The following is a 12,140-nucleotide window of genomic DNA, read 5'->3' as shown; positions in this document are numbered from 1 at the left end:
AAATGAAAAAGATCCAACACCACAGAAGCTCTCGTGAAAGGTAGTTTTAGTTACTCAGTTAGAGGCCTAGTTGTATTTTGTCACTCAGCCAGCCAAGACTATTTTTTATTGTAAGTAAGTTTGGCTGCACCACTTCAGGAGATGTGGCTGCCCCCCCCAAATGGATCATCTCTGGTTGAGCTGTTCTTAGGTTATATGAAGCTTCGGACCTGCTGGCAAACGCTGGCCTTTTGAGGGGTTTATGACTGTTTTGTCTCTTTGATGTTTGCACAGCACGATGCATTTAAATGAGAATGTATATGAACATAGCTTCTGCAGTAATCTTGAAATTTCTTCTGAGCTGAGCTGCAGTCATTTCATAACAGAGAGCGTTTTTGCAATCTGTGAGTCAGAGTGTGTGCATATGGGATATGAGAGAGGAACAGATTCCTCTGCATTACTTCTGCAAAGAAACTAGTATTAATGCACAATATAAGACATTCTGTGGAAGTCAAACAGGACATGCTTTCGGTCATCGTGTATTCCCTCTGCTCTGTCAACAGCATGTCTGTACATTCGCCTGGAAGAAAGTGACTGAAAAACTTCTTTAACCACCAACAACAGCCATATGTTGTGTTTATGTGTCTATCCTATAGAATTAAACAGGCTGTTTTTGTTACTGTGCCTTTAAGTCTGACATATGTAAATGAGCTCTATTCTGACTGGCTAGAACGTATTGTGTCTCATTCAGTTAAAGCTGAAACACGTATTACAACTTAAGCAGAAGTAGGAAAGGCTAAATTCCTGTAGGCTGTATATATGGACATATGTAAATGAGATGGTTTTAGTGACATCACAAAAGCAATTAATTCAAAATGGGCTTCTTTTTTTTGCAGCTTAGTTTCCGTATATGGATGGACTGTATGAACTGAGGAGGGAATGAGACGTTTTCTGTAATATGGGCCCTTTAATACACCGATCAGGCATAACATTCTGACCACCTCCTTGTTTCTACACTCATTGTCCATTTTATCAGCTCCACTGACCGTATAGGTGCACTATAATTACAGACTGTAATTCTCTGATACTTTGTTACCCTGTTCTTCAGTGGTCAGGACCCCCACGGACCCTCACAGAGCAGGTACTATTTGAGTGCTGGCTCATTCTCAACGTGTTAGTGTGTGTTGTGCTGGTACGAGTGGATCATAAATAATAGGTGTAGGGTCAATGCGTTTTCTACTCTGAATCAGTTTGGTAGAATGATCCATGAATAAAATCATATATAAAACTGCATATATATATTCATTCTTTGATCAAGTGACCCTGAAATTTCACCTCCATATTTAACCCATCTGTGCAGTGAAACACCACATACACACTAGAGAGAGCACACACACACTAGGGGGCAGTGAGCACACTTGCCCGGAGCGGTGGGCAGCCCTATCCACAGCGCCAGGGGAGCAATTGGGGGTTAGGTGTCTTGCTCAAGGGCACTTCAGTCATGTACTGTCGGGTCTGGGGTTCGAACCAGCATCCTTCCGGTCACAGGGCCGGTTCCCTAACCTCCAGCCCATGATAGCTACCTTTTAGTATCTCTACACATTTGATTAATTCTATACATTTTGATGTATTTAGATTATAACATGTAATTGTACTGAATGAATTAGGTCTGTTACAGTTAACTTGGCCTACAGTGTGAGTTTTATAGTTTGCACTCATGGCTAAACTGCTGAAAAGTTCATGAGGCTTTTATTTGTTATGCAGATGCGATGCTTGCTTATACTGTATTTAAAAAGTGATTCATCTTCCTAAAAGCCTCAGCCGTGCCCCGTGCTGTACTGTGTACTGTCTGAGAATGCTTTTGCGTCAATGCGAAGACAAACATTTTTCACACCCTCTATTATCTGAGCTATAGCATTTTCAGTGTATACAGAGGAGGTAAGGTCTTCTGACGTTTACTTTAGAGGTTGGAGGTCCATTGTACTGCACTGTATTCAGGAAGTACAATGTGTTCACCTGAGCGGCATCGAGAGAGCAGCGTCAGAGTGTTGGGTACCAATCAGAGCCGAGCCCCACTGAGCAAACACTGCAGTCGACTGATAAGCTTGCTTCTTTTTTTCTTTAACAGTTTCAGTCGCATTCTCAGTGGAGAAAATACACCAATCCCTCCCTCGATAAAGTAGAGAACTGTGCCCTTCACTGGTTTCATATCCAGTTACAATGGCCAGTAAAAGGGACAATGTGACAATGTCTGTAAAATTACATTAAGATGTCAACAAAGACTCGGATTTCTTCACAGTGGTGGTGATGGGAACCAGGGGTTGCCATGCCTACAGCACAGAGATGGACATTTTATTTACCATCCAAAACCACCAGTGAGTCTTCTGAATGTTTACATGGAATGTTAACGATGGTAAAATAACGAAAAATCGGAAAAAATACGTTTTCTTTGGGGACAATTTTGCCTTGGAATGATCTGCATGCAGCTTTTCAAAATAAATGGATTGAAAATTTTGATTTTACATACATTTTAGGCCATTTTATGCTGTCACAGGCATCAGGCCGTGAATTCATAACCATTTCATGTAGTAACTGTCTGTGACGGAGCTTTTAGAGGTGGAGGTCTGGTTCCTATCACCACCACTGTGAACAGTTCTGACTCGGTAAGTTTCTCTAGAACAGAGCGTTTCACACCAAACCGCTCTGAACGACTCTGTTTATATCCTGACCATTCAATTATACAGTAATTTTGAGTGGTGAAAATTGGTGGCATTCCCCTGTAAAGGCTTTAGATTGTGGAAAAGCAGACGTTTTATGAAACCCTGCATGTACCCCTCCGCCATGTACAAGCCCTGCATGTACCCCTCCGCCATGTACAAGCCCTGCATGTACCCCTCCGCCATGTACAAGCCCTGCATGTACCCCTCCGCCATGTACAAGCCCTGCATGTACCCCTCCGCCATGTACAAGCCCTGCATGTACCCCTCCGCCATGTACAAGCCCTGCATGTACCCCTCCGCCATGTACAAGCCCTGCATGTACCCCTCCGCCATGTACAAGCCCTGCATGTACCCCTCCGCCATGTACAAGGCCCGCATGTACCCCTCCGCCATGTATGTGCTTTAAAATATAAGCTTTAGGCCAGAGGTTCATCTCTACACTGTTGTGAAGTAATGTCTCCAGCACTGGGCATCATGACTGCTCTTATGTAATACATTTCTGTGAGGGAGCTTTTAGAGGTGGACGTCTGGTTCCTATCACCACCACTGTGAGCAATTCTGACTCTGACTCTCTAGAACAAAGTATTTCGCACCAAACCGCTCTGCATGATCCGAACAAATTAATTATATGGACATTTTTGAAAATCAGTGGAATTCCCCAGTAAGTAGAGTATATTTTCAGCCAATGTTTCTGAGGAGATCAGATAAAAGATCCATTTACATAAGCGAGGAGAAAGTTAAAAGAAAAGGAAGTGAAGAAACAAGTTTCCAAAGCTGGATGTTCAGCAGGGTGATTGGATAACGCTTTATGGGAACTACATGATGTGTTTATGGCATATTAATCACAGTACAGCAACTCCATCACAATTCCATAATCATTTAGAAGATTGATGTTATTTATGAATAATAAATATATAATGTAATAAACTAAAAGCACACTCGGTCTTGTTTAGTTTACGCTTCATGATACGCTCAAACGAATTTATTCAGCTAATAATGAGCCGACACTAAACTCACTCACTCAAGCCAAATTACATTTATTACCGTCCAGTGTTTATGGTCATAAAGCATTTATGATCAGGGATGGATTACTGAACGAGGAGCCTTGGGCCCTGTCCCATTTCTTATTTTTACCCCCTGTTTTCGTGTCTCCTTGCCCCTTGGAACTGAGTTACAAGGGGTAGTGGTTGAAATCTCCCTCTACGAAATGGGACCCTCAAATAAAAGAGCCTCACTTCATTAACAGCCACTAGCGCTGCTCTGTAGGCGACCCTGCCCGTCTGCAGTGACCGCAGAGGAGGGTGAAGTTCAGCTCCTCACTGCTGGGCTTTAGTTACATTTAGGGATCATACGCCTTCAAAGAGGGGGGCAATTATTTATTATCACCCCCTAATTCTTCAGTGATATTCACTTCTTGTAATTTTTCCATTCCACCTTAAATGCAGCAGTTCCATTCTGGCACTCCAGACGTTAGTATTGCTGGACAATTTAAGGTGGAACAGGAAATCTATAAGTCTAGCTAGCGAGACATCAGCATACTATTAGTGATTTTTAACGCTTGTTATGAAGAAAAGGACCATGATACACTGAAACCACATTACACTAAGAGAATACGATGGTCATCAGAACTTTTATACCTTCGTCGGAACACTCTGTTTGGAGTGTCTCTGAAAAACCTCTGTTTGGAGGGCTATGTAGCCCTCTCAGCCCCACCCCTCTGTCTCAACAAGAATCAGGACACCCTACCCCTAGACATGAGCATACAAAACGGAGGGGTAGGGCTAAGTGGTAGGGCCTTGGGGTGAAATGGGACTGGGCCTTGGACTCCCAGGGGCTTTAGCGGGCCTCAGGCCACCAGCTCAAAGAGAACGGGACAGTCCACTGCAGATGTTAGATGAACAAGTATGTAATGGCTAAATAAACTGTATTTAAAGTAATAAAACCCCTCCTGAAACTGCAAATGTGCGGAAATATGAGCTGAAGGAAATAACAGGCTATTGCTTAATTTTAGAGAATGAATCATTTTGGTTTCGGTACCTTTTTAGGACCAGCAATGTTCAAAGCGCACATAAGCAAACTTGCAGGTTATTAAAAGGCACATATCCAAAATTATTCACGTTACTTATATTTTCCCTGACATTTGTATGCTTTTTTATGTATTAAAAACAGTCCTTCTTCATTTTGACATGACCTTTCTCAAACCTCTTTTTCCCTCACAATTAAACAGGCTGGTTTTTGTTACTGGGCATTTAAGATGGAAATATGCACGACTTATATTCCGACTGGCCGCCCTGCATTGTGCCTCATTTAAAAAGCACCCCCGGCTGCAACCCTAAACATGCTGAAATAATCAGCGAGAGCGGGCAGGGCCTAACTGCTGTAGACTGACTAGGCAGATAGATGCAGATAGATGCAGATATATGCAGATATATGCAGATATATGCGAATGTATTGGCTTTTGTGGCATCACAAAAACAATGAATTAAAATAACTACCATTAACAGTGTTTGCATGCTAAATTCAACTCTTTTATTGCAAAAAAAATCAGATTTTCGCTGATACGGGTCCTTTCAACTTCTTTCGCAGATCTGTTTTTCATCGTTTCACTCGTCAGGGTGTCAAAAAGGTTACAGGTGTTACAGGAGAAAGAAAAAAACATCCTGAACTTTTAAAGAAAGTTAGAGAAATGAACTACTCCAAGTAAATTTGGACCATTCGTCACAAAATCTACATAATCAAAGATCGGAGCATTATTCTGTTTGGGAACCTGAAAATAAACTCATTGTGATGTTCTGCTGTCCTTTAGGGAAAACACAGGCGCTCTAATACAAATTCAGGGAAAGTTTAGTACGGTTCAGCTGCCTCATTCTTAACCAGTGAGTTTCTGCCTGTGGTATTCTTACTTAACTAGAGATGCAGTACCAGTGGGCAGCACGGTGGTCAGAGTGTTTCCTTCCTTCCACCCAATGAGCGCTCCAACACCCCCAAAAGAACTGTTAAAAACAACCTAAGCTAAACCTACCACTGAAGCTAGCGTCAGCACCACTGTCGCGAGTGAGTTTGCACACTTACTGCATCTTGATTGTAAAATTAGGCCACTTGTGATTATGGATTTTGCGGGGTTTTTAATAAAGTACAGTACAGAGATATCATCACTAGTTTGTTGACTATCCAGGCAAGCGTTCTACCATCATCAACGTAACACATAAAACTCAGAAGACTCGTGTAGGTTCCCTAATGGTTTTGGATGGTAAGTAAAATGGCTATATTTGTGCTGTAGCCATGGTGACCCCTGGTTCCCATCGCCACCACTGTAAAGACATCTGAACCATTTCACACCAAACCCCCTCTGAATCACTCTGATTACATCTCAACCGCTGAACTGTGCAGAAAAATCTGGTGGAAATCCCACTACTTGTTAGCGTTTTAGCTCCAAAAAAAAAAGTGACTGCATTAGCATTAGCGTCATTAGCATCCAGCGAATTAGGAACCAATCTTCACCAAACATTGCTGATGCTTTTCAGGGTAAACTGTAAAAATGTGATTCTTTGCTGAAACTTCGTTTTAAACCTTCCTTTGAATGAAGCAGCATTAGTGTAGTTGCCATAGCAGCCACACACTGGCCTTTTATATAGGCCAGTTTTATGCAGTGCATGTTTGTTTCTGAAGGTGTGGCTGAGGCTATAGATGCTGCATCAGTCAAAAAGGCACCTTTTAGCTGCGCCGCACAGGCGATTCCATTTAATGAGCTGAAGATAAGAGTGTGCAAATAGTTTTTAGAAGCAGAAACCCAGCTCGCCCCAAAATCAAACACCTTTTATTTTTTTACAGGCCACACGAGCCGCCCACCACGGCAGGTCAGGCTTTCTCAGCCCTTTAGACCGAAGGGGCTGTGACATTATTATAGGTGAGACTGTAAGAGTTCTTTTCCGTCCTATTTGCCGTGCTGGCTCTGAGCGCCCTCACTCACTGAGATCTACGGCCTGAGAGTCACCCGAAGCTCCAGCAGGTAAGACTGAGTATCATATTACATACAAAGTATTTCAGCTTGTATTAAGCTGATTGATAAATCAAGGGCGTGGTATAAACGGTAATAGGTATCAGAGAGTATCGTTAGGTGCTCCAACCCTCATCAAAAACATCTGGTCCAGGTAATGAAGGCCTTCAGAGGTATCAGCCAGGTGTGCTGGATCTGAACTTAATAGGGTGGTAGATCTCCAGGACCAGGATTGAGCACCCCTGCATTGGCCTGTACATTAGGCTTTGAATCTATACACTTATGCTATGTTTCTTAGAAAGTATTGAAGTGAATATTTAAATAAAGAAATGGCTTTGAAATCCAGCAATAAGTACCATATGAAATATGACCTCGATCATGACCATTCTTAAAGACAGTTTAGGAAACAATTCAATGCTATTACTATATACTCAGCAGTTGAATATAAAAAAAATTGAAAAATAAGAATAATTTTTCTTTATTTGAAAATGTATACATGCTAATGTTTAAATATTATTTTAATGAAGTAATAGAAACTAAAGGGGTTTGATTGTTGAGCATTTCAGCTGTGATACTTATGCAATAATTTTGCCAAAAAAGAGAAGAAAAAGAAGAAAAACTAAAAGCAAAGAAATCCAAACACTCACTCTGCTGGCATTGTGCAAATGTACTTTAATAGTGGCAACTCCTTCCACCACAAAAAATTGTATCCTTCTTCGTCACAGATAAGCCATAAATTGAGATTCAGCTCAGCTCAGTAATATTTGCCACATTAACCTGAACACAGTTTTGTTCTAGTCAGTCTGTAAAGCGTTTCACAGCTCATCCTGTTTTCAGCTTAGTAGCAGTTAAAGTAGTAGTAACAGTAGTACCAATAGTGGCAGTAGTAACAGTACTACTACTAATAGTAGTAGTAGTAGTAATAGAAATATCAGTAGCAATAGGAGTAGGAGTAATAGTAGTAGTAGTAGTAGTGCTAATAGTAATAGCATCAGCAGAAAACAAACCAATGGGCCACTGTCCCTGCCCTGCATTGGCCAACTTTTTTCAATTAAAAATGACCAATTAAATTATATGGGCCAAACAGTGTATTGAGCTACCCAAAAAATGCCCAGTAAACCAGATTACCAATGCTGGCCACTCCTAATTATTGTTCCTTCACAGCTGTCAACAGAAAAGCTTCAGAATTTGATGCAGTCTTCGCGGTCACTCTCTTCTTTAAAATCTGACCAAATGTGTTGCAGGTCAAATGGTAGTTATCTAATGTGTTGATTTTCTGTTTCTTGTATATACAGTAGAAAAGTAAAGATTAGCTGTAGTGTAAACCGGTGCTCAGCAGAACAACACAGTTGTTGTAAAAACGGCACTGTTTTTTTACAAACACCACAGAACCCTTCTCAGCCAATCAGACTGTGCCGTCAGAACTGTTGTATACTCACTTTAGATCGAATAATTGATACAGTTCAGTAGACACTTTGTTCCCTTTAATTGTCCTTTATAGAAGTTTTTTCATGTGTTTGCAGCAATGATGGCGTATCAGGCAGAGGTGATCAGCACTCAGCCGCAGGTGACAATCACCAATTACACCGTCACCACCGGCTCCTCTGACTGGAGCTCCAACCTTTGTGATTGCTGTGACGACTGCGGCATCTGTAAGTGTGTGTTTGTGAAAGACTCATTGTTTACGTGAAAAGACCTCTTCTGTAGAATAACTAGTAGCATTAGTAATACCACAAGGAAAAACAGTAGTATTATCAAGTTTATCCCAAAGATGTTCAATAGAATTGAATCTCTCCAATTTATCCCAAAGATGTTCAATAGAACTTCATGTCTCAAATTTATCCCAAAGATGTTCGATAGAACGTAATCTCTCCAATTTATCCCAAAGATGTTCAATAAAACTTAATCTCTCCAAATTATCCCAAAGATGTTCAACAGAACTTCATCTCTCCAATTTATCCCAAAGATGTTCAATAAAACTTAATCTCTCCAAATTATCCCAAAGATGTTCAATAGAACTTCATCTCTCCAATTTATCCCAAAGATGTTTAATAGAACTTAATCTCTCCAATTTATCCCAAAGATGTTCAATAGAACTTAATCTCTCCAAATTATCACAAATATGTTCAATAGAACTTAATCTCTCAAATTTATTCCAAATATGTTCAATAGAACTTAATCTCTCAATTTTATCCCAAAGATGTTCAACAGAAAATTAATTACTCCAATTTATCCCAAAGGGGGTCAACAGTTTAATCTCTCCAAATTATCCCAAAGATGTTCAATAGAACTTAATCTCTCCAAATTATCCCAAAGATGTTCAATAGAACTTAATCTCTCCAATTTATCCCAAAAATGTTTAATAGAACTTAATCTCTTCAAATTATCCCAAAGATGTTCAATAGAACTTAATCTCTCCAATTTATCCCAAAAATGTTTAATAGAACTTAATCTCTTCAAATTATCCCAAAGACATTCAATAGAACTTAATCTCTCCAATTTATCCCAAAGATGTTCAATAGAACTCAAATCTTCCAACTCACCCAAAAGGTCTTCAGTGGAGCTTCATGACTCCAACATGTCCCAGAGATGTTGAGCATAGCTTCATTACTCCAACTCATCCCAAATAAATTCAGTGTAGTTCTAAGCCTCTGGCTCATCCTGAAGGTCTTTAAAGGAGCTTCATCACTCCAAAAGGAGTACCTTAAAGAAGCCGGGTCCATTTATAGAAAGAACATCTGGAGACTTTCGGCACATAGTTTTAGTTTTGTACATATGTTAGTTTTGTACATATGGCAAACTTACATCCTGGTCACCTTAGCCTAGCCTTAACAAGAACACTAGTCCTGCCCCAAGAGAATAACTGTGAATATGTGGCTGCTTCTGTGCTCCACAGGTCTCTGTGGGACGTTTCTTCCGTGTTGCCTGGGTTGTAATGTTGCACAGGATCATGGTGAGTCCTGCTGCCTGTCATTCCTGCCTGGAGCTCTGGTTGCTCTGAGAACCAGCATGCGGGACAGATATCTCATCAATGTAAGTCTACAGTCACTGTCTCTAAATATGCTTTAAAAGTTGATATGGGTGAATGACATAAGATTGGCCAAAGAGTTCTTTTTAGTTGCTTTGTGTATTTATATATTTTTTTATATTTAAGGTCATTATGAATATTAATTCATAAATGAAATCAGGAGTAATAAAGAATCAAGTTCATTATATATTCGGCTTTTATATTTAAATGATTTAATCACGTTTTTGCTGTCCTTAAACGTAAACACAAATGTAAATTGATGGTTTATTTCAATCTACACTGTAGAAGTTACTATTACACAATAAGTAATACGTTATAAGTAACATGTTATTAGCACAAGTTACAAGAACCTATCAAACAACAAAAAAGTAGCAAATGTTATTTAATAACAAACTGCAATCAAGCAATTACTGTAATTTAGGCAGTCGTGGGCTGGAGGTTAGGGATCTGGCCCTGTGACCGGAAGGTTGCCGGTTCGATCCCCAGGGCCGACAGTCCATGACTGAGGTGTCCTTGAGCAAGACACCTAACCCCCAACTGCTCCCTGGGCACCGTGGATAGGGCTGCCCACCGCTCCGGGCAAGTGTGCTCACTGCCCCCTAGTGTGTGTGTTCACTGGTGTGTATGTGGTGTTTCACTTCACGGACCTTAAGCGCTGTTACGAGACAATCTATGCTACTCGCTTCATGTGTGAGGGGTCATGATGTTTTGGCCTGTAGGTGTATGTGTCCCATTTTGTGTCCCATATTTGATCTCAGAAGTTAGGCATACTATGCATAGTTTGGGGGTATTCTAGATACATTTGTAAGACAAGCTATGTATATAACATGCAAATGACTATTGTTTTCTCAGGGCTCTATCTGTGATGACTGGATTGTTATGAGCTGCTGTGCGCCTTGTGGACTCTGCCAGATGGCTCGAGAGCAGAAGATGAGGAGCTAATGGGTCAAAAGTACAGAGGAAGGACAACTGATGGCTGCACAATGAAGACAAGGACTCTATATGTTGATTAATGGATGGATAATAATTGGTCACCGACATACTTTATTAATGCAGTATTGATGATATTGGTGTTGCAGTCACCGAGAACACTGTAAGGCTGGACTTGCATGGTGAAACTTTCACACAACTAGTTGTGCGATGTGAACTGCAGGAAACATAATGCTTGTGTTACTTCACAGATGAAACCATTCAAGCAGCACACCCACCTATTGCACTAGGCAGCAACATTAGCAGGTAGTATTTTTCATATATTGTATTGCTAGGCCTTCGGTATGGGCTATAAATGTCAACAGTTGGTCAAAAAATGAAAAGACCTTTATGCTAAAGCTTATTTCTCGCAGCCCTAAGGGATTTCTAACACTAAAGCTAACACTTTGGCTAAGCTAATGATTTTGGCCATTCTATACACTTTTTTTAGAAGTTGCCAAGACACATTTGAGCTTGTATGTATCAGTTGTACAGTGACTCTTTCAGGCATAGAGCTGCCGCCACTGTTTTCAATTCCTAACAACTAACCCTGGTTACACCTGGTTAGACTAAGGCTCATATTCACAGCCTGTTACATATCTTGAACACCTGGAAGGTCTACAGCTGGCGTTCTCAATCTTGTGGCCCACAAACAAGTGAACGAAATGTTGCATAGAAAACATAAACATAACTAGCTAGCATATTGGCAGACCAATCGACTAGCTCTAACAATATAGAAATATTTTTATTTCCGCAAATAATTATAACAATATTATCATGTTTAGTGTCTATATTGTAATGAATCTTTGTGGCTTGACCAAAAAGGCAACCCTGCTTGTGACATCCCGTATTAATAAAATAATGCATGGTCATGACTTCGTAAGGCGTGGGGATGAAATCCTAATGCATAGCCATCACTTGTTCCTACACCTTACTAAGTCGTGGTCACGCTTTAGGATCTTGTTCCCATGCATTATTTTTATTTAAATGGGATGTCACCAGCAGCACTCCCCCCCAAGAGTGACATTTTTCTCATAAATGCAGTCCCACTTTATGCTCCCAGTAAATATGCAACATTATTTCAGCTAAAATGCTACATTATGTATCTCCATTTTGATTGGTTGCTTCATAAAAGCTGTTTCAAGGTTCAAATTCTGCAGTTAAAAAATAATCTACATTTAGCTCCGTAAAAGCTATAATGTTGTGTGAAAATCTCACCATGTAAAGCAGCAGAAAGAACGAAATTGCAAGTCTTTTTTGTCACTTGCAATCGTACAATTTAGAGCACTTATTATTCATGTATTATTAGTATTGTGTTATTATTATGAATGTATTAAGTGTCAAACGATGCACATTTAGCCATTTAAATCGCAATAAAATGTTTGTTTGAGCATGCTCTGTGTGTGAGTCTGCATGCGCGAATACCCTGATCCCTATTTTAATTCCT

At 40.3% G+C, this 12,140-nt stretch overlaps 1 protein-coding gene across 1 annotated transcript; it reads left to right on the top strand.

Moving 5' to 3' along the window:
* The first annotated feature begins 6,613 nt into the window (after nt 1-6,613).
* Nucleotides 6,614-12,104, top strand: cnfn (cornifelin). Its single transcript, XM_017706032.2, has 4 exons — nt 6,614-6,708; nt 8,220-8,348; nt 9,593-9,729; nt 10,577-12,104. Exons 2-4 carry the CDS (start codon nt 8,222-8,224, stop codon nt 10,664-10,666), a joined length of 354 nt encoding a protein of 117 aa, XP_017561521.1. The 5' UTR covers nt 6,614-6,708; nt 8,220-8,221; the 3' UTR covers nt 10,667-12,104.
* Nucleotides 12,105-12,140: the final 36 nt, after the last annotated feature.

This window comes from Pygocentrus nattereri, chromosome 3 (assembly GCF_015220715.1).
Source record: "Pygocentrus nattereri isolate fPygNat1 chromosome 3, fPygNat1.pri, whole genome shotgun sequence".
NCBI classification, from domain to species: Eukaryota; Metazoa; Chordata; class Actinopteri; order Characiformes; family Serrasalmidae; genus Pygocentrus; species Pygocentrus nattereri.
This window is presented reverse-complemented; position numbering and strand designations above follow the sequence as displayed.